The sequence below is a fragment of the Dendrobates tinctorius genome, unplaced genomic scaffold (genome assembly GCF_039654945.1).
Source record: "Dendrobates tinctorius isolate UK_male_01 unplaced genomic scaffold, ASM3965494v1 ptg000165l, whole genome shotgun sequence".
Taxonomy (NCBI): Eukaryota; Metazoa; Chordata; class Amphibia; order Anura; family Dendrobatidae; genus Dendrobates; species Dendrobates tinctorius.
In genome coordinates this window covers 18,604,625-18,628,200 of record NW_027361832.1, presented here as the reverse complement: position 1 = coordinate 18,628,200, position 23,576 = coordinate 18,604,625, and the positions used below count along the sequence as shown (strand labels likewise).

Here is a 23,576-nt window from a genome sequence, read left to right as displayed (position 1 = left end):
AAGACCAAAGAACTGTCTGAGGACTTGAGAAACCAAATTGTGAGGAAGCATGAGCAATCTCAAGGCTACAAGTCCATCTCCAAAGACCTAAATGTTCCGGTGTCTACCGTGCGCAGTGTCATCAAGAAGTTTAAAGCCCATGGCACTGTGGCTAACCTTCCTAGATGTGGACGGAAAAGAAAAATTGACGAGATTTCAACGCAAGATTGTGCGGATGTTGGATAAAGAACCTCGACTAACATCCAAACAAGTTCAAGCTGCCCTGCAGTCCGAGGGTACAACAGTGTCAACCCGTACTATCCGTCGGCGTCTGAATGAAAAGGGACTGTATGGTAGGAAACCCAGGAAGACCCCACTTCTTACCCCGAGACATAAAAAAGCCAGGCTGGAGTTTGCCAAAACTTACCTTAAAAAGCCTAAAATGTTTTGGAAGAATGTTCTCTGTTCAGATGAGACAAAAGTAGAGCTTTTTGGGCAAAAGCATCAACATAGAGTTTACAGGAGAAACAAAGAGGCATTCAAAGAAAAGAACACGGTCCCTACAGTCAAACATGGCGGAGGTTCCCTGATGTTTTGGGGTTGCTTTGCTGCCTCTGGCACTGGACTGCTTGACCGTGTGCATGGCATTATGAAGTCTGAAGACTACCAACAAATTTTGCAGCATAATGTAGGGCCCAGTGCGAGAAAGCTGGGTCTCCCTCAGAGATAATGGGTCTTCCAGCAGGACAATGACCCAAAACACACTTCAAAAAGCACTAGAAAATGGTTTGAGAGAAAGCTCTGGAGACTTCTAAGGTGGCCAGCAATGAGTCCAGACCTGAATCCCATGGAACACCTGTGGAGAGATCTAAAAATGGCAGTTTGGAGAAGGCACCCTTCTAATATCAGGGACCTGGAGCAGTTTGCCAAAGAAGAATGGTCTAAAATTCCAGCAGAGCACTGTAAGAAACTTATTGATGGTTACCGGAAGCGGTTGGTCGCAGTTATTTTGGCTAAAGGTTGTGCAACCAAGTATTAGGCTGAGGGTGCCAATACTTTTGTCTGGCCCATTTTTGGAGTTTTGTGTGAAATGATCAATGTTTTGCTTTTTGCTTCATTCTCTTTTGTGTTTTTTCATTTAAGACAAATTAAATGAAGATAATACCAAAGAATTAGTGTTTGCAAACATTTTCAGGAAGAAACTGAGTATTATCGGACAGAATTGCAGGGGTGTCAATACTTTTGGCCACAACTATACGTTTCCTAGGATCATGGGGGTCCCAGCGGTCAGATCCACAACAAAGTCATCCCCTATCCCCACATAATGCTCCATACAGTATAATGGGCACCATATAAGTCTCCTCCCCAAACTCAGCTGCTCTGCTCTCCTCAGTGTATTCTGATCCTCTACACTGCTTGGCACAGGGACATCATTAACTTTACGTATATAATTGTCCACTTGGACTGATAGTAATAGTGATTTGTTTGTACCCTGTTGTCTGGGGCTGGCCCTCTTTATGGTGGTGCTCAGGGCATATGATTATACACCAGTAAAAAGTATGAGAGGCTCATAGTGACCTGAGCCTCCCGATGCAGGACAAATCATGATCCGCTCACATGGCCGGCATCCCCGAGTTCAAGGTGATCCTGCTGTCTGCGCTGTTGGAGGAGACACGGTGATGGATCTGATGCATTCCTTGAAGTGCCTCCATGGTTCCGTCACAATCTCCTCCCGAAATTACCTAATTTCCGGTCAGCTTCTAGCACGTCACTTCTGGTGGAACGTCACATGCGAATTTTAAAGTGCTCCTCGGGGCTCCGCCGTGTACTCCTGTGTCTGTGTGAAAAGTAAGCTCCCAGCCGGGGCAGTATATCTCTCACAATCGGGACTGTCCCGCTAGGAGGTATGAATGCTCCCCACCATACACCTTGTACACGTATGGCTCTGCATACATCATACACACACGGTTCTGCTTTTTATGCCTCGTACACACGGCTCCGTTCTGTACACCTTGCACACACACGGCTCCGTTCTGTACACCTTGCGCACACACACGGCTCCGTTCTGTACACCTTGCGCACACACACGGCTCCGTTCTGTACACCTTGCGCGCACACACGGCTCCGTTCTGTACACCTTGCGCGCACACACGGCTCCGTTCTGTACACCTTGCGCGCACACACGGCTCCGTTCTGTACACCTTGCGCGCACACACGGCTCCGTTCTGTACACCTTGCGCGCACACACGGCTCCGTTCTGTACACCTTGCGCGCACACACGGCTCCGTTCTGTACACCTTGCGCGCACACACGGCTCCGTTCTGTACACCTTGCGCACACACACGGCTCCGTTCTGTACACCTTGCGCACACACACGGCTCCGTTCTGTACACCTTGCGCACACACACGGCTCCGTTCTGTACACCTTGCGCACACACACGGCTCCGTTCTGTACACCTTGCGCACACACACGGCTCCGTTCTGTACACCTTGCGCACACACACGGCTCCGTTCTGTACACCTTGCGCACACACACGGCTCCGTTCTGTACACCTTGCGCACACACACGGCTCCGTTCTGTACACCTTGCGCACACACACGGCTCCGTTCTGTACACCTTGCGCACACACACGGCTCCGTTCTGTACACCTTGCGCACACACACGGCTCCGTTCTGTACACCTTGCGCACACACACGGCTCCGTTCTGTACACCTTGCGCACACACACGGCTCCGTTCTGTACACCTTGCGCACACACACGGCTCCGTTCTGTACACCTTGCGCACACACACGGCTCCGTTCTGTACACCTTGCGCACACACACGGCTCCGTTCTGTACACCTTGCGCACACACACGGCTCCGTTCTGTACACCTTGCGCACACACACGGCTCCGTTCTGTACACCTTGCGCACACACACGGCTCCGTTCTGTACACCTTGCGCACACACACGGCTCCGTTCTGTACACCTTGCGCACACACACGGCTCCGTTCTGTACACCTTGCGCACACACACGGCTCCGTTCTGTACACCTTGCGCACACACACGGCTCCGTTCTGTACACCTTGCGCACACACACGGCTCCGTTCTGTACACCTTGCGCACACACACGGCTCCGTTCTGTACACCTTGCGCACACACACGGCTCCGTTCTGTACACCTTGCGCACACACACGGCTCCGTTCTGTACACCTTGCGCACACACACGGCTCCGTTCTGTACACCTTGCGCACACACACGGCTCCGTTCTGTACACCTTGCGCACACACACGGCTCCGTTCTGTACACCTTGCGCACACACACGGCTCCGTTCTGTACACCTTGCGCACACACACGGCTCCGTTCTGTACACCTTGCGCACACACACGGCTCCGTTCTGTACACCTTGCGCACACACACGGCTCCGTTCTGTACACCTTGCGCACACACACGGCTCCGTTCTGTACACCTTGCGCACACACACGGCTCCGTTCTGTACACCTTGCGCACACACACGGCTCCGTTCTGTACACCTTGCGCACACACACGGCTCCGTTCTGTACACCTTGCGCACACACACGGCTCCGTTCTGTACACCTTGCGCACACACACGGCTCCGTTCTGTACACCTTGCGCACACACACGGCTCCGTTCTGTACACCTTGCGCACACACACGGCTCCGTTCTGTACACCTTGCGCACACACACGGCTCCGTTCTGTACACCTTGCGCACACACACGGCTCCGTTCTGTACACCTTGCGCACACACACGGCTCCGTTCTGTACACCTTGCGCACACACACGGCTCCGTTCTGTACACCTTGCGCACACACACGGCTCCGTTCTGTACACCTTGCGCACACACACGGCTCCGTTCTGTACACCTTGCGCACACACACGGCTCCGTTCTGTACACCTTGCGCACACACACGGCTCCGTTCTGTACACCTTGCGCACACACACGGCTCCGTTCTGTACACCTTGCGCACACACACGGCTCCGTTCTGTACACCTTGCGCACACACACGGCTCCGTTCTGTACACCTTGCGCACACACACGGCTCCGTTCTGTACACCTTGCGCACACACACGGCTCCGTTCTGTACACCTTGCGCACACACACGGCTCCGTTCTGTACACCTTGCGCACACACACGGCTCCGTTCTGTACACCTTGCGCACACACACGGCTCCGTTCTGTACACCTTGCGCACACACACGGCTCCGTTCTGTACACCTTGCGCACACACACGGCTCCGTTCTGTACACCTTGCGCACACACACGGCTCCGTTCTGTACACCTTGCGCACACACACGGCTCCGTTCTGTACACCTTGCGCACACACACGGCTCCGTTCTGTACACCTTGCGCACACACACGGCTCCGTTCTGTACACCTTGCGCACACACACGGCTCCGTTCTGTACACCTTGCGCACACACACGGCTCCGTTCTGTACACCTTGCGCACACACACGGCTCCGTTCTGTACACCTTGCGCACACACACGGCTCCGTTCTGTACACCTTGCGCACACACACGGCTCCGTTCTGTACACCTTGCGCACACACACGGCTCCGTTCTGTACACCTTGCGCACACACACGGCTCCGTTCTGTACACCTTGCGCACACACACGGCTCCGTTCTGTACACCTTGCGCACACACACGGCTCCGCTCCGTACACCTCGCGCACACACGGCTCTGCTACATCCACCCTGTAAACCCTCCCTGACCCTACACAAACTTCACCTCATCCAGGACGATGAGAACCAGCACAGACCGCAGCAGCAGAGTCCTGCATAAACCAAGGGCTGATACTGGGTACTGGGGGAACATTATACTGTGTGGGGGATGGCAGTACTGTGGAAATATTATACTGTGTGTGGGGGTGACGGTAGTGGGGAACATTATACTACGTGTGGGGGATGGCGGTACTGGGGGAACATTATGCTGTATGTGGGGGGATGGTGATACTGTGGGAACATTATACTTTTTGTGGGGACAGGAAAGGGACCTGGTAATATGTGTTTCGTTACTGCCTGTTTTCCATACTTGGGTCACATGTATCTACCAGAGGAAAAGGAACAAAATGCTATGATTCTTAGAAAGTGACAACAAAAAAGCACCAAGATAGTCTCAGCTCTGAAAAGGTTACTTCCCCCTGTGCCCAGTAATGAGGAATCTCCAGCACCTACCTCCACCCGCAGAGCCGTACTCCACATAGAGAATAATGGAGCCTCCAGCACCGACCTCCACCCGCAGAGCCGCACTCCACATAGAGAATAATGGAGCCTCCAGCACCGACCTCCACCCGCAGAGCTGCACTCCACATAGAGAATAATGGAGCCTCCGGCACCGACCTCCACCCGCAGAGCCGCACTCCACATAGAGAATAATGGAGCCTCCGGCACCGACCTCCACCCGCAGAGCCGCACTCCACATAGAGAATAATGGAGCCTCCGGCACCGACCTCCACCCGCAGAGCCGCACTCCACATAGAGAATAATGGAGCCTCCGGCACCGACCTCCACCCGCAGAGCCGCACTCCACATAGAGAATAATGGAGCCTCCCGCACCGACCTCCACCCGCAGAGCTGCACTCCACATAGAGAATAATGGAGCCTCCGGCACTGACCTCGAGCCGCACTCCACATAGAGAATAATGGAGCCTCCGGCACCGACCTCCACCCGCAGAGCCGCACTCCACATAAATGGCTGCTCTCAGTGCTCTGTGCTGTGCGCACAGGACCTGTGATGAGGTCACAGGAGGGGAGGAGACAGGGGTCACATGATCGGGGGCCCTGACTCCTTCCCTCCTGTGATCTCATCACTTACAAGCCTTTGCACGCTACCAGCAGCACCAGCGTTCAGGCTAAATTGTAGGTGCTGCTGGTAGCGTGCAAAGACTTGTAAGTGATGAGAAGCAGCAGGAATACTTCCACGGGGCTTTTGAGGACAAGCTGCTGGTGTGAGGTGAGCCGAGCGCACAATCCTTTCTCCATGTCGCAGCTTTGTGCGGCAACGGCTGTTTCCCCCCCGACCAGCAGTCTCCACCCTCAGAGAACGTCCGACGATGTGCAGCGTCACCATGTCGCGGCACGTTCTTAACCCTCCTAGGGTGCCGCTGCCTGCCGCCTTGCCAAGCAAATTTGAAGGGCCGGCGGCAGGAGAAAAGAGGCCGACCCGCCGCCGTCGCATTATCTGGCAAGCGGCCAGAGGAGCGGGCGCCCAGCCAGCGGCCCATAAGTGCATGAAAATGGCGGCCGAGCAGGAAAATGCCCGGTTGGGTAAGTGGCCAATCCGGGCCTGATAGTACATGTCGCTTTGGCTTTGCCCCCCCCCCTAGCCAGGAGGCGGGAAGAGCTTAGTTATTTATTTTTTGTCATGTTGCAATGGGGGAGAGGCTCCTGCTGCATAAATGTAACAATTGTTCCCTCATTTATTAATGAGAATGCACAGCTAATAACAGATTTTCCTGATTTGTTACTGTAGCTTGGCAGCACTGGGGTACTGGGTCCATCAAGGACAACTTCTGCAAGGAGTTTTTATCGTCTTCCCAGGGTTGCGTTGGTTTCTTCCGGGTTTACTGGGGACAGTGATGATGTCTGTAAACCGCTGTGGAATATGATGGTGTTGTATAAGCAAAACCCTGTTGACTGGCCCCCAAATATCATTTATTTATAGTATCGGTTTCCTTTTATAACATATAGGACATTATCGATATTTTGGACCACCACAGGATGAGGTTTCTAAGTGCGCCTACTATAATTAGTCTTGTATATTCCATGAGCCTCATAACTGTCTGATGTTGGTAAAGTGTTAGACCCAGAGGTAGCACAAGAGAAGTCTTGGCTAAACTTTGATTTTTCAGAGAAGATCCGCTTTAGTGCGGACTGTCAGAAGTGACTACTTGGTGCCAGTGCAGTGCAGCGACATGCAGTTCATTGCCCTCCATAGTGAGGAAGGAGCAGAGCACAAAGCCGCCATGACCCAGTTTCTTCATTGCCTTTCACCTACAGATAATTCTGTTCAGACATATTTAGTATTCATGAATTCAGAAAGTGTAGACTTGTAGAAATTGATGAAAGCACAAGTTCACAAAGGTCTCCTTTTCTTTTCCCTCTTTCCCATACAGATAATGGCCCTGAAGCCTTATGACTTAAGACGACGATTATACGTTATGTTTCGGGGTGAAGAAGGTCTTGATTATGGAGGACTGGCAAGGTAATTCTTTTACGTGTGTAGGAAAAAAAAAAAGGTCTTAATATAATAATAAAGCGTTCCACTTTTATCAAGGTTAAAACAAGGAAGGCAAAATCTCAACTGGCAAACCAGAGATATTGGGCGTATTATGGCGGAGACGACATACAAAGGGTTAACACCGAGACCTGGCACAGCACAGAATGGTGCAACAAAGTTGGGGGACGTCATTTGCAGGAAGGAAAAAAAAAAGTGACGTTTATTATTATTGCAGGAAAGGCTTCTTTACAGTGAGTGGTCCGATTATGATAATCTATGACAGAAGAAATGGCAAAATCTATAAATGAAATTAAACCGGATGATATGTATTTTAGGAAGAGATAATCTTGGCATAAGGGAGTTTCCAGGACTAATTTATGAGTCGCCCTTAATGCAAATGTATACATGTACTTGCTGATGTGGTATTCCTTACCACGTCATGTTTGTACCAGGGAGATTGAGGTAAGAAACCAGCTGTAGATAATAAAAGTTATACTCCATATCTTAAGTTATCAGCATATGTAGCTGCAGAAGCATAAAATCGGCCAAAGTTTCCACTTCAGACCTTGGTCACAGTCTATACCATACATAATAAATTGAAAGAAAAAAAGCCTCCAATACATAGTACAATATATCAATATCAGGAAATTGCTAGAAAATTAGAAATATGGTATAGCTGCATAATTAGAACCAATTGGAATAATAAAGGTAAGTATGAATGCCTCGTAGTTATGACAAGTCATCATTTATATAGTTGATGGCATGTTTTTGCATTGTGATAAATGGTACCCATGTGCCCTATGTTGTAATCTGGTGTGAGCTGAGAGACTTTCCACTCATTGTGGTTGAAGGGAATTGATCACCAGGTTTTGCCTTCTAATCTGAGAGCAGTATAAAGTAGGAGCAGAGACCCTGATTCCAGCAATTTTTTACTTACTGTACTGATTGCTGTAGTTTTGAAAACATCACTGTTTTATCACAGGAGTTTATCGCTAGTGTACTAGTTTACCCTGCTGCCATATAGTCCTCCATATTCATAAGCTCTATTACCTTGCCCGCTGATTGGTAGCTTTCTGCCTATGCACAGCGTGCAGAGAAAGCTGCCAATTAGTGGTGTGGACAGGGTTATACTGCTCTGCCCTTACTTATTGCATCTTTTAAATGAGGCGGCAAAAACCTTCGACCGTTTCTTTAATAGTATCATCACTGACTATACAGTCTATCCTTAAAATGTGATCTGGGTAAACCGTTTTTAGTAGCGCTATTGGTATCAGTAGGCTTTATAAAAAAAATAAAAACAAATCTGTTAATACAAAAAAAAAATGTTGGTTTATTTTTTAACCATGATGTCAAGAAAGTTGATTTGCAAATTGTTAATATGTGAGATAAATTGGAGGTCAGGATCTACAAAGTTAATAAAATCATAGAATGTGTTGAAGGGTTGTACATTTCCATGCCATATACAAAAATACCATCAATGTAATGGAGCCATACCATGAAGTGTGAAAAGAGTGGATGATTATATACATGATCCACTTCAAAAATTGCCTTAAAACAATTGGCATAAGTTGGGGCTATGTTAGAGCCCATTGTGGTACCTTTCTTTTGAAGAAAAAAATCACTCCCAAAAAGAAAATCTTTTTCGTGCAGCAGTAGTTCTAAGCCAAAAGAAATCTGGAGTGTAGATAACTTGGGAACAGTATAGAAGGTGATTAACTACAGGCATAAGTACATCATGTAAGATGGAGGTATACAGACTATCCCTTACTGCCATTGGACGCAATAGTACGTCCAATGGCAGTACCCCTGCTTTGATGAGGGCTCCGGCGGTGAGCCCGCATCAAAGCTAGGACATTTCAGCTGTTTTGAACAGCTGACATGTGGCCGCAATAGGCGCAGGTGGAATCGCAAGTGTTTCTGGCCGCCGGGCCGGAAATATGGGCATCGCCGACCCCCGTCATGTGATCAAGGATCAGCGATGCATTGGCACAATAACCAGAGGTCTCGTAGAACCCTCTATGGTGGTTGATGCCGGATTGCTATGAGCGCCACCCGGTGGACGGCGCTCATAGTAATGCTGTAATTCTACTACATATAGGCGATCTGCTCATTGCCTATATGTAGCAGAACCTATCAAGTTGTGGCAGCTTCTAGCTTCCCATGGCTATTGAAGCATGCCAAAATTAAAAAAAAAAAAAAAAAATTTTTAAAAATATGAAAAAAAAAAAAATTTAAATCGCCCCCTTTCACCCCATTCAAAATAAAAAAAAAAAAAAAAAAAAATTACACATATTAGGTATCGCCACGTTCAGAATCACCCGATCTATCACTAAAAAAAGCATTAACCAGATCGCTCAACGGCATAGTGGGGAAAAAAATCAAAATTCCAGAACTACGTTTTTTTAGTTGCCGCGACATTGCATTAACCCCTTCACGACCTTTGACGCCACGTAGGCGTCATGAAAAGTCGTGCCAGAACGACCCATGACGCCTATGTGGCGTCATGACTTTAAAGCCCCCTTGCGGGTCGGGTGACCTAGGTCACTGAAAGGTCACCCGACCCGCAGATACAGGGGGCTTTGTTCTTCGCCACAGGGGGCGTGGCTTCGCCCCCACGTGGCTACGATCGCTCTGATTGGCTGTTTCACTTTTAACAGCCAATCAGAGCGATAGTAATATTTCATCAATGAAAATTGATGAAATATTACAATCCAGCCATGGCCGATGCTGCTGTAGCATCGGACATGGCTGGAGACACAGATTCCACCCCCCCCCCGCAACTGAATGACAGCGGAGATCTGCCGCCGCTGTCATGATCTGCCCCCCTCCCATTCCCTCTGCTCCCCGCCAGCTTCCGATAACCCTCTCACCCCATCTCACCTCCCCCGGCACCTTCTAAGTCCTCCCGGTGTCCGGCGGGTCCGGTTCATGGGCGCCGCCATCTTAGAAAATGGCGGGCGCATGCGCAGTGCGCCCACCCGAATCTGCCGGCTGCAGATTCCATTCTTTCATTTTGATCACTCTCACAGTGATCAAAATGAAAGAAAAAGTAAATAAACCCCCCGATTATCACCCCCATAGGTAGGCACAGCTAATAAAATAAAGAAAATATTTTTATTTTTATTTTTCCATTAGGGTTAGGGTTGAAAAGAGGGTTAGGGTTAGGGTTGAAAAGAGGGTTAGGGTTGAAAAGAAGGTTAGGGTTAGGGTTGAAAAGAGGGTTAGGGTTGAAAAGAGGGTTAGGGTTGAAAAGAGGGTTAGGGTTGGAAAGAGGGTTAGGGTTGAAAAGAGGGTTAGGGTTGAAAAGAGGGTTAGGGTTGGAAAGAGGGTTAGGGTTGGAAAGAGGGTTAGGGTTGGAAAGAGGGTTAGGGTTGGAAAGAGGGTTAGGGTTGGAAAGAGGGTTAGGGTTGGAAAGAGGGTTAGGGTTGGAAAGAGGGTTAGGGTTGGAAAGAGGGTTAGGGTTGGAATTAGGGTTAGGCTTGTGGTTAGGGATGTGGTTAGTGGTGTGTTGGAGTTAGGGTTGGAGTTAGAGTTGAGGGGTTTCCACTGTTTAGGCACATCAGGGGGTCGCCAAACGCGACATGGTGCAACCATTGATTCCAGCCAATTTTGCGTTCAAAAAGTCAAACGGTGCTCCCTCCCTTCCAAGCCCTGACGTGTGCCCAAACAGTGGTTTACCCCAACATATGAGGTATCAGCGTACTCAGGAAAAATTGCACAACAACTTTTGGGGACTAATTTCTCGTGTTACCCTTGGGAAAATAAAAAATTGGGGGCTAAAAAATTATTTTTGTGGAAAAAAATGATTTTTTCATTTTCAGGTCTCTGCATTATAAACTTCTGTGAAGCACTTGGGGGTTCAAAGTGCTCACAACACATCTTACATACGTTCCTTGGAAGGTCTAGTTTCCAAAATGGGGTCACTTGTGGGGGGTTTCCACTGTTTAGGCACATCAGGGGCTCTGCAAACATAATGGCGACCGCAGACTATTCCATCAAAGTCTGCATTTCAAAACGTCACTACTTCCATTCCGAGCCTTGACGTGTGCCCAAACAATGGTTCCCCCCCACATATGGGGTACCAGTGTACTCAGGACAAACTGGACAACAACTTTTGGGGTCCAATTTCTCCTGTTACCCTTGTGAAAATAAAAAATTGCGGGCTAAAAAATCATTTTTTGAGTAAAAAAAAGATTTTTTATTTTCACGGTTCTGCATTATAAACTTCTGTGAAGCACTTGGGGGTTCAAAGTGCTGCTCACCACACATCTAGATAAGTTCCTTGGTGGTCTAGTTTCCAAAATGGGGTCACTTGTGGGGGGTTTCCACAGTTTAGGCACATCAGAGGCTCTGCAAACGTAACATGATGCCCGCAGACCATTCGATCAAGTCGGTAGTTCAAAACGTCACTACTTCCCTTCCGAGCCCCGACGTGTGCCCAAACAATGGTCCCTCCCCACATATGGGGTATCAGCATACTCAGGGCAAACTGGACAACAACTTTTGGGGTCCAATTTCTCCTGTTACCCTTGTGAAAATAAAAAATTGCGAGCTAAAAATTCATTTTTTGAGGAAAAAAAAAGATTTTTTGAGGAAAAAAAAAGATTTTTTATTTTCATGGCTCTGCGTTACAATCTTCTGTGAAGCTCTTCGGGGTTCAAGGTGCTCACCACACATCTAGATAAGTTCCTTGGGGGGTCTAGTTTCCAAAATGGGGTCACTTGTGGGGGGTTTCCACAGTTTAGGTACATCAAGGGCTCTGCAAATGTAACATGATGCCCGCAGACCATTCCATCAAAGTCTGCATACCAAAACGTCACTACTTCCCTTCCGAGCCCTGACGTGTGCCCATACAGTGGTCATCCCCCACATATGGGGTATCAGCGTACTCAGGACAAACTGGACAACAACTTTTGGGGTCCAATTTCTCCTGTTACCCTTGTGAAAAAAAAATTGCGTGCTAAAATTCATTTTTTTTGAGGGAAAAAAAATGATTTTTTATTTTCACGGCTCTGCATTATAAACTTCTGTGAAGCACTTGGGGGTTCAAGGTGCTCACCACACATCTAGATAAGTTCCTTGGGGGGTCTAGTTTCCAAAATGGGGTCACTTGTGGGGGGTTTCTACTGTTTAGGCACACAGGGGCTCAGCAAATGTAACATGACGCCCGCAGACCATTCCATCAAAGTCAGCATTTCAAAATGTCACTACTTCCCTGCTGAGCCCCAACGTGTGCCCAAACAGTGGTTCCCCCCCACATATGGGGTACCAGCGTACTCAGGACAAACTGGACAACAACTTTTGGGGTCCAATTTATCCTAGCACCCTTGTGAAAATAAAAAAATTGCCAACTAAAAAAAATTTTTTTAGGAAAAAAAAAGATTTTTTATTTTCACTGCTCTGCATTATAAACTTCTGTGAATCACCTGGGGGTTCAAAGTGCTCACTATGCATCTAGATAAGTTCCTTAGGGGGTCTAGTTTCCAAAATGGGGTCATTTGTGGGGGAGCTCCAAAGTTTAGGCACACAGGGGCTCTCCAAACACGACATGGTGTCCGCTAACGATTGGAGCTAATTTTCATTTCAAAAAGTCAAATGGCGCTCATTCCCTTCTGCGCCCTGCCGTGCACCCAAACAGTGGCCCCCCCCCCCCCCCACATATGGGGTACCAGCGTACTCAGGACAATCTGGACAACAAATTTTTTGGTTCAATTTCTCCTGTTACCCTTGTGAAAATAAAAAATAGCGTGCTAAAAAATCATTTTTGAGAAAAAAAATGATTTTTTATTTTCACTGCTCTATGTTATAAACTTTTGTGAAGCACTTGGGGGTTCAAAGTGCTCACTACACATCTAGATAAGTTCCTTAAGGGGTCTAGGTTCCAAAATTGTGTCACTTGTGGGGGAGCTCCAATGTTTAGGTACACAGGGGCTCTCCAAATGCGACATGGTGTCCGATAACGATTGGAGCTAATTTTCAATTCAAAAAGTCAAATGGCGCTCCTTACCTTCTGGGCCCTGCCGTGCACCCAAACAGTGGTTTATGACCACATATGAGGTATCGGTGTACTCAGGAGAAATTGCCCAACAAATTTTAGGATCCATTTTATCCTGTTGCCCATGTGAAAATGAAAAAACTGAGGCTAAAAGATAATTTTTGTGAAAAAAAAGTCCTTTTTTTTTTTTTTTACGGATCAATTTGAGAAGCACCTGGGGGTTCAAAGTGATCACTATGCATCTAGATAAGTTCCTTGGGGGGTCTAGTTTCCAAAATGGGGTCACTTGTGGGGGAGCTCCAGTGTTTAGGCACACAGCGACTCTCCAAACGCGACATGGCAAGCGCTAAATATTCCAGCATATTTTCTATTCAAAAAGTCAAATGGCGCTCCTTCCCTTCTGAGCCCTGCCGTGCGCCCAAACAGTGGTTTTTGACCACATATGAGGTATCGGTGTACTCGGGGGGAAATTGCCCAACAAATTTTAGGATCCATTTTATCCTGTTGCCCATGTGAAAAATGAAAAAATTGATGCTGAAAGAAAATTTTTGTTGGAAAAATTAAAATGTCCTTTTTTTCCTTCCATGTTGCTTTAGTTCCTGTGAAACACCTAAAGGGTTAATAATCTTCTTGAATGTAGTTTTGAGTAGCTTGAGGGGTGCAGTTTTTAGAATGGTGTCACTTTTGGGTATTTTCTACCATATAGACCCCTCAAAGTAACTTCAAATGTGAGGTGGTCCCTAAAAAAAAATGGTTTTGTAAATTTTATTGTAAAAATGAGAAATCGCTGGTCAACTTTTAACCCTTATAACTTCCTAACAAAAAAATATTTTGCTTCCAAAATTGTGCTGATGTAAAGTAGACATGTGGGAAATGTTATTTAGTAACTATTTTGTGTCACATATCTCTAGTTTAACAGAATAAAAATTCAAAATTTGAAAATTGCGAAATTTTCACAATTTTCGCCAAATTTCTGATTTTTTCACAAATAAACGCAAAAATTATAGATCTAAATTTACCACTAACATGAAGCCCAATATGTCACGAAAAAACAATCTCAGAATCACTAGGATGCGTTGAAGCGTTCCAGAGTTATTACCTCATAAAGGGACACTGGTCAGAATTGCAAAAAATGGCCAGGTCATTAAGGTCAAAATAGGCTGGGTCATGAAGGGGTTAATATGCTATAACTGGCAATGAAAAGATTGTATCTGTATGTAAATGGTATCCTTAAAAAGTCAGGTCGGCACGCAAAAAAATAACCCAACCCCAGATCATGAAAAATGAAGACACTACGGGTATCGGAATGTGGCGCAATTTTTTTTTTTTTTTTTCTTTCAAGCAAAGTTTGTAATTTTTTTTCACACTTAGATAAAAAAGAACCTAGACATGTGGCTTGTAGCGAGTGCTTGCAGGTTCCTGGTACCTGTGATTTCAGACTTCAGCACAGTAAGAATTGTAAAAGTTTGAGGTGTAACATTCTGAATAATCCTGTTGCCCAGTATCACGTGATGACCTCTGTGGACACCATTTCTGCTCGGCTGTCGTCAATCGCACTGACATTGACCGGACTTGTTCTTTCTTTCAGAGAGTGGTTTTTCCTCCTGTCCCACGAAGTTCTCAATCCTATGTACTGTTTGTTTGAATATGCTGGTAAAAGCAATTACTGTCTGCAGATCAACCCAGCCTCCACCATCAACCCCGACCACCTGTCATACTTCTGCTTTATTGGACGCTTCATTGCGATGGTCAGTTCTCATTTCTTCAAGATATTACTGTATTATGTAGGGAAGGACTCGCTGTTCTTAGAGCCACTCTGATGTTTGTGTGATTCCATGCCAAAAGTGATAGTCGTTTTATGAAAGCTCTTTATTCTCCTGTTAACATGTGACACGCACGTATATACAGTACACCCTCGTGTATCGGCAAATTTCAGTGCAATTTAGGCTCTGTTCATATTGGATCTTTGTCAAAATTCAGTGGCTCCGCGGGGGGGAGCTTCCATCTGTAACCCCGAAAAACAGATTTAGACATATCCACCAATGAGGCCATTGAGTTTAATGAAGCAGACGGAGTCACCTTTGTTCTCTGGCTGACCTCAGTTTTGGCACTACCAGACTTTTTGAGGTGGGGGGAAAAAAGTGTAGTCGGACGCACTTTTGTGCCCACCTCAAAAAAGGTGGACTCTGCACAGAGCACATCCTTCTCTTTTTTTTTTTTTTTTTTTTTTTTTTTTTTATGAACTCAATGGCCCAGTCGGTGACCCTGAATTCTGTTTTTCAAACCCCCGACAGAGCTACTAACATGTACCAAAGTCGTGATGTGAACACCGTGAATTCAGCATTTCCCTATGTAGATTTGTGTCGGGATTTTCAGTCTTGTGAGTACGTACCCTTAGAGTAAATTACCACGTAGTGTAAATGGCTTAAGGTGGCAAGAATAAAAAAAAAAAAGAAACCGTTTTCTCAGCGATATTTCTAGTAGTATTTATCATTTGCTGTTTCCGTGCTCCGGACATTTTGCACATTTATTTGGGGATTATCTGCAGTGTAATACAGTTCCAGTTATTTACATTTGATCTCAATAAATTTCATCTGCATGTTCCTGAAAATTTCTTTGCAAACATTGGCATTTTAAAACCTGCAGCGTGACTATTCTTTGTGCGGAAATTTATGACCGATTGTATCCTTTTCGAGGCAAATGGTGATCTGGTGCAAATCTGCAGACGATGCATTAGGTATTGGCTATAAATCCTAAAAGTACAGGGGGGAATGTAAATGGGAATCTGACAGCTGATAAATGCTGGTCGGACCCCGGCTCTAACAATTCAGCCAGGTATGTTTAACGTTGTGGTGTTTCAGAGAACACAAACATTTAAAAACCATCCGAAGACCAGGCTGCTAGTGAGACTAGTCCAAGAGGCCAGTCCCTGGCGGCTTCTCCCCGCCCCGTTCCCCTAGACTGACAGGTCTCTCCCTATGTGAGTATAGAAAGAGATCTATCGGTCAAGGAGAGCGAGCCGAGGCGAGAAAAGCTGCTGGGGCCGGCCTCTTGGACTAGTCACCTGAATCACTGATTTTGAAATGCATGTTTCCTCTGAAAATCTGTATCATGAAGCATACTGAAATGATAGCGCCAAGGTCTGGTATACTTCCCGGGGTTCAGCCCGCATTTATCAGCTGTCAGGTTCATTTTACCCAGCCAGTGAAGACTATCTTCTGCTGGCAGTGATATCTGATCCTGGTTGCCAGTCTTGGCTATGTTTTTGGTGCTAACTAGTGAAAAGCAAACGTGCTCGGGTGCTAACCGAGTGTCTCCAGCGTGCTCAAATAATTGGTTCATGTCCCTGTGGCTCCATGTCTCGTGGCTGTCGGACAGTCGCAACACATGTGGGGATTCCCTATTTGTTAGTTAGACAATCCCTGCACGTGTTGTGGCTGTCGAACAACTGCGAGACATGCAGCCGCGGGGACTTGGACATATTATTCAAGCATTCCAGAAGCACTCAGCTAGTACGTGAGCATGCTCAGATAACACCTTATCCCAGCACGTCTGCTTATCACTAGTGCAATCCCCTCCTCAACATCATTCCAGCCTCTTTATTGAGCTTTGACATTAGTTCATTGTGTGAGCAGCGTTTTGCTATTTTGAGTGTTGTGATGGGAATTCGTGCCTCCTTTTTAATGCAAGAGGGTCTGATCTTTTCCATCATTTAGATTATTGTCAGCTCTTTAGAACGTCCTGTCGCTCCTGACAAACAGGCCGTCACCTGGCTTTACGCTCCGCATAGAAATAACATGATGGCAGAATTGTGAGCAGCTTATCTCATCCGGTCAGACTTTGTCCTGACCTCCTGCTGTATGAGGCACAGATGTGCTGCCCGATCCACAGCGCACAATGGGATTACTTTAGCCTTGTGCAGAATAATTGGTTTTTATTGTTTTTCAATTTTAAAACAGAAATGTGTCTGTGATTGTGGCAAAGTTCTTTTCATATCATCCCATAGCTACAGTACTAAGTTGCTGGCTGCCTGTGGCCACCACTAGGGGGAGCCTGCTGGATACTGATTCACATTGCCCTCCATATTGACCCCCTCCCTGACATAGGATGTATTGGCTCTATGGAGCTGGTGCAGGGGCTAAGTCTGCTCTATACCGGCTTTGATGTAACATAGCTTTTATATGGCTCAGTGTTTCTGATAAACCATCACTGTTTCCACCCCCAAAGCGAGATTACAAGGAACCAATGGTTTGCCTTGTCTGCCTTCTTGGCTCACCTATGAAGCCGAGTCCATGTTCCTGTATGCTACAGTGGCAGTATCTGGAACCAAGCATTCAATGATCACAGATTTAGGTTCCCTATGACGAGTAAAAAAAAAAATTACAAAAAATATAAATGTAAATTACTCGTCTTTCCCAGTTAAAAAAATAAAAAAATAAATAAGTATATTCTGTATGAAAGAGCCTGTAAAAATCCTACATATCAATATGCAAATTTTTTTTTTTAAAGGGGTTGTCCCCTACTCGGACATCCCTTTCTCAATCCGTATTTTTGCTCCCAGTAAAATGATAGCACTTATTCTGTCCTCCGGTGCCAGTGCTGTTCCGGTGGTGTCAGCACTGTCTCTGCACGATATCACTCTTCCTACCATTGGACATATTACCGTACATACATCTAGAGGGAGTGAAAGAGAAGACATGCAATAAAAAAAAAAGAAAATCACCAGGTCGTGAAGGGGTTAACAGAATGCAGTCAGCTCGCCCTCTAGTGGCAGGTACAAGATTGCATGCGATCTGGTAAATTTAGAGAATTTGGAGCTCTCAGAAAAACATGGCATCAGCCACTATAAAGAAACATTATGTTACTACATGCAGAGTGTTCACCCCGACAACAATGTGACAAATCGGTGAGGATAAAATGTCTTGGTTGATAAACTGCAATAACCGGTGACTGCCATGTTTCCCTCCAGGCTTTATTCCACGGCAAATTCATCGATACAGGATTCTCTCTTCCATTCTACAAACGGATGTTGAGCAAAAAGCTTACCATCAAAGACCTGGAGTCCATTGATCCAGAGTTCTACAACTCCCTCATATGGATCCGGTAAGTGCGTGTGTCCCATATACTGGGTTGGTACACACGAGAGGGAAATCTTCCATGTTTCGGTATATTTCCATGATGTTTGATCTTTTCTGTGATTCTTATTTCCAGAGACAATAACATTGAAGAATGTAACTTGGAGATGTATTTTGCTGTGGATATGGAGATACTAGGAAAAGTCACGTCCCATGACCTCAAACCCGGGGGATCCAATATCCTTGTTACTGAGGAGAACAAGGAGGAATACATTGGGTGAGTTTTATGATTAGAAGTGGGTCTCCAAAATACTAACCTAATCATCCATTGTGTGCTGCGAATTAGCTTGCAGGTCGCCTTTAGTTTTCAGAGATGAAGCGGCACACCCTTCACCCTCTTCGTGAAGTAATGTCTAAGACAATGCATGCATCCATACAGATACACACATGTGAGAAAATATATATCTTCTCATATATAGTAAGGGATCAGCTTTCGGGTAGCTGCTGGTGCGAATGCAGTGGATATGATTTGGTTTTTTTGTTTACATCACTGAGGCTACCAAGCTCGATGACGCATATCTGCACTCGAAGAACCTGTCCGGCGGCCATCTTACACTAAAAAAGGCTAATAATCCTTTAAATTGTACAAACACACACGCCCCAACATGTATGGTGTACACCTCGGTCATTGAGGTTCTGGGGTACAGAGTTACGAGCCTCTACACAGTGACTCAGCTGATCCCATAGGTTGTCTATGGGATTCAGGTCTGGAGAAAGTCCAGACCACGTCATCTGAGGAACCCTAGTCTCCGGCAGCCATCCGCTAATGATGTGACCTCGATGAGCTGGAGCATTGTCGTCCATGAAGATGAAATTAGGCCTGTGTTCTTCGTGCAGAGGCACAATGACTGAGTTAATGGTGTTTTTCAAGTAGTAGAGGCTTGTCACTGTACCATTCACAAAGTGTAAGGCCGTTCTGTATTGATCAGACAGACCCGCACTCCCAGTAACACCAACATCAAAGGCTCGTCTGGTGACAACACTGGCTGATGCATAGCGCTCTCGATGTCTCCAACATCATTGGCAGCCATCATTTCTGCTCAACGTGAATTGACGGTCATCCGTGAGCAGCAGTGAGGCCCGCTGGTCCCTCATCCAGAGTAGATGCTCCCTGTTCTGGTGGTGGGGTCAGGTGCCCTTGCAGGTCCATCTAGCACACAGACAACGCTGAGGTAAACTGTTTTGAATGGTCTGAGGTGACACTTGGGCGCCTCTCGCTTCTCTTAAATGTGCCTGGAGTTGTGTAGCATTCATCATCCAGTTCCGAAGGATGTGGCCAAAGAACGTCCACTTTCTGTGCCGTCCTGTGACTCTTCCAGTTTCGCTGATGACTCTGTGACACTCTAAGCTCAATGGCCGCTTCCATCTGAGAACATCCTGCTTGAAACCCTCACAATGGTTGAGGTACTGTGGATCACTTGTTAGGCGTTGTCTTGTTCTCATGATGTCCATGTGAACAGCGTGATGTGGAGACTGTTTGATACCAATTCTAATTGAACCCTGAAATATATTGGGTGATTTTATGGATCAAACACCTGTTGTGAATTCTGGCATTAAGCTCCTTGTTGGGGGAACAGCAAGTTGTGCAAAAAGTTCTAAAACATTGAATAATCGGACACGGGCATCCAAAACATTAGCGATGTCACATTAACTTCACCTGAAAAGGCTACAGTGCATTTTAGGGTCATCCTAAAATTTCACCCGAAAGCCAAATATCTGTAATTTTTTTGTAAAGTATTGTGTGTGTGTATGTATGTATGTATGTATGTATGTATGTATGTTAGATAGATAGATAAATATTGAACAGACTACCTTAAAAACCTCACAAAATAAGTCAAGATATGTATTTGTATCTTGTTTTTGATCTAATTTCCCAAATAATACTCCCAAATTTAATTTAGCATTTACTCCATTTTTTAAGGGGTTATCCATGTTATGGGCAATACAGTTTTTGTTTTTTTTCTTGTAACGTCTGAAGCTGTGATAAAAGCAGGAGACAATATGTATTGTGAAGAAAAAAAAAAAAAACACAATTTGGGGTAGACTAAAAGCTTAGTTGCACAGGCAGCTCAATAACCTGACCTCAATAAGTGCCAATTGATTATATACAAGGTCCTTACACCTCGGCCGGTATAGACTGGATGGGGCAGGGCAGGTGTTAGGACCCTACACATTATGCCTGTTGCCAGCAGCACATTTCCGTGGCCCAGGGCTCAAAAGTCTATGTGGAAGGCCTTCAAGAAACAAAAAACTGCATCTATGCTGCGCTGAATACTGAAATATTGTATTGGGTAACCCCCCCCACAGCCACGACAGGGTTAAACCTGCAGTGTGCTCTTGGTGTATATATGCCGTGTACTCTTGCTGCGTAACCCTCAGGCCGCCCTTTTGCATATCCTGGTAATTCTGCTGTCTACCTGGGTGATGAATCCTGATCCTGCTCTGAACGTGTTTCTTCCTTTCTTCTAGGCTGATGGCCGAGTGGAGATTTTCACGAGGCGTCGAAGAACAAACCAAAGCTTTTCTCGATGGCTTTAATGCCGTTGTCCCACTACAATGGCTGCAGTACTTTGATGAAAAAGAGTTGGAGGTTCGTCTTCTATAAATGTCCACGTACTGTATACATATACACACCTTATTCCTGTAGGACGCAAATATACAACCTACCCGACAATTTCTGCCTGAAATTTAGGGCCCGATTCATTATTGCATCAGTTTTTTTTGTCTAGTTTTTGGTGTTTTTTGCCAGTCTTAGATTTGCGCTAAATTCTTTTATTAATTAGTTTTTTTTTTTTCTTAAACCTAATTTGTGTTCCCCTTGCATGATTTTTTTCCTTGCGCATTTTTGTTTTCCAGATGGTTGCAGCCGATTCGTCAATCTTGCAAATATAAATACTCCAGTCTCCTCATCTTCCCCCTGCAGTGATTTTATGTACACCAGAATTGTTTGCAGAAGCATTGAAATATTTTATCAAAGCATGCGACTTTAAAGTTGTCCACTACTTGGGCAACTTCTTGTCATACCCCTCGCTTGGCCCCCTTTAAACAGTAAAGTCTATACTCACCTCCCTTTTTCCCTCGGTGTGTGCACTCACCCTGCTAGCGCTCATGTGGTTGTTTGGGCGTCAGGGCCCAATCAGTGATGGCGTCCCTATCCCCGCCTCCTCTCGAATTGAGCAGGAAGAGGAAGTCCAAGATCAGCTGATCCCGGACTGCCTCTTCATGTTCGATATGTCCGAAGGCAGGGACAGAGACACCAGCGCATATTGGGCACTGGCGTGATGTGATTGCATCAACCGCACGGCATCTCCAGGGAGAGCGAATGCCAACACCGCTTGAATGGCGCTGGCACGGTAGGTGAGTATAGGCTTTATTATTTTTTGGTCCAAATATTTTGATCAAGAAGGGCTTGTGGTAGTAGTGGACAAACCCTTTAAGAAACATCAATGAATACAAGACAAAAAAAAAGTGATTTTACAAAAACTGAAGTGATGGATCGGGCCCTTAGTATACATGTGTGGCACAATTTGTGAGATTTATTAATACTGGGATGCACTAAGAATAGTGTGCCTATCATTTCATAGAAAGTGCTGGAAGATGGTGAGGGTAAATACAGATGTTCTCTGTGGTTAGACTTGTATGTTTTTCACAGGTAATGCTGTGCGGTATGCAAGAAGTGGATCTATCAGACTGGCAGCGGAACACAGTCTACCGCCATTACACCAGAAACAGCAAACAGATCATCTGGTTCTGGCAGGTAATTTGCACCACTAGTGTGTGCGGTTGTAATTTGTCAGTCTCTCGCTCTGCCCACATGAATTCTTCCTGTTTCATTGAATATTGAATTTCTTTCCATCTTTCAGTTTGTGAAGGAGATGGACAATGAGGTCCGCTTGCGGTTGCTGCAGTTTGTCACCGGCACCTGTAGATTACCTCTCGGTGGATTTGCTGAGTTGATGGGTATGTGTTAGATCGGCAGGTGAAAGCACAGTAAATACTTTATTCAGAAAGGAAACCTTGATATGTTATTATCACTGCAGGAAGTAACGGTCCGCAGAAGTTCTGCATTGAAAAAGTCGGGAAAGAAACATGGCTGCCAAGAAGTCATACATGGTAAGCTTGAATTTTGCAGAAAACTTATAAAAGGAACCCGTCAGGTTGGATGGTGCTATTGCCCTGCAGATATAAGGTTAATCTGCAGGATAATAGCGTTATGATGTTGCCCGGCCGCTTCACAGAAAGTGCGGCACTTAGGAGAAAATAAACTTTATTCCTGCCAAGAGCCGCCGGCTTTCATTCATACAGGCACTCTGGATCGGCTATAGTGTGAGCTGAAGCTATAAGTACTCCCCGTTACTGATTGACAGCCGGCTCAGCAGTACATCTGTACAGAGCTAGCTGTCAGTCAAAGTGCTGGGTTGTACTTAGTCACTGTTCAGAGTGCTGTGAGTGGTGACTGTAGCCGCTTCAGTACACCTGTATGACTGAAAGCTGCCGACATCCGGCAGGGATAAAGGTTTTTTTTTTTGTTTTTTTTTTTCCCAGGAGCCGTACTTTCAGTAGAGCAGTCGGGCACCTTCGTAACGCAATTAACCTGTAGGTTGCTTAGCATTATCCGACCTAACCAGTTCCTTTTAAACAATGCTCTCGAGACTTTAACATTGATAACCCGTATCCATACTTGGCATATTTATTACTGCTCAAACACCATTTACATACACACTCTGAGCATGGGAGAGAGTTTATAAATGGTGTGTGAGTATGGATTCTTGCTAGAGCTGCAGTTCAAAGCAGCTTCTCAAAGACCTTAAACAAAGCCGTTAATGCAACTCTTTTTAGCAAGGAAGTGAAATAAGGTAATATAAAGATTCATAACTTGGTGAAGACTGATTAATAATTAAATATAAAAAAGTTCAGTTACTCTTTAATTACTCGATTTTTATAATATATTAATTAAAAGCACCTTTGCCAGCCATTGCAGCTTTGGATCTGAGCAGATGGGAGCTTTGGGTATATGAACTCGGCATTTTTTTTTTTCCTTCTGTAAAAGCATCTTCAGTTAGAGAAATAATTTATATTTGGTGATGTTTTTTGTTTTTAACCCAGTTACCAACATCAACCTTACATGTACGGTGCAAGTCTGTAACGTTGTGTACGAAGCAGGTTAACTGGGTGAGCTCGCCCCATATCCGGCAGGTAACGGCTATGTGTTATAGCCAGGACCTGCCTAACAACTGTGGGTTGAGC

The 23,576-nt window shown here is 45.8% G+C and overlaps 1 protein-coding gene across 2 annotated transcripts in view; it reads left to right on the top strand.

Annotated features, from left to right (window-relative positions):
• The window catches only part of WWP1 (WW domain containing E3 ubiquitin protein ligase 1), a 110,185-nt gene that overhangs the window by 81,023 nt on the left and 5,586 nt on the right, over window positions 1-23,576 (top strand). For both annotated transcript variants that reach the window (XM_073550547.1, XM_073550546.1), the window contains exons 16-23: window positions 7,096-7,184; window positions 14,783-14,942; window positions 18,164-18,297; window positions 18,406-18,546; window positions 20,799-20,919; window positions 21,982-22,086; window positions 22,193-22,289; window positions 22,370-22,442. In XM_073550547.1, the coding sequence (XP_073406648.1) occupies window positions 7,096-7,184; window positions 14,783-14,942; window positions 18,164-18,297; window positions 18,406-18,546; window positions 20,799-20,919; window positions 21,982-22,086; window positions 22,193-22,289; window positions 22,370-22,442 (920 nt within the window). The remainder of the gene's footprint in view (window positions 1-7,095; window positions 7,185-14,782; window positions 14,943-18,163; window positions 18,298-18,405; window positions 18,547-20,798; window positions 20,920-21,981; window positions 22,087-22,192; window positions 22,290-22,369; window positions 22,443-23,576) is intronic.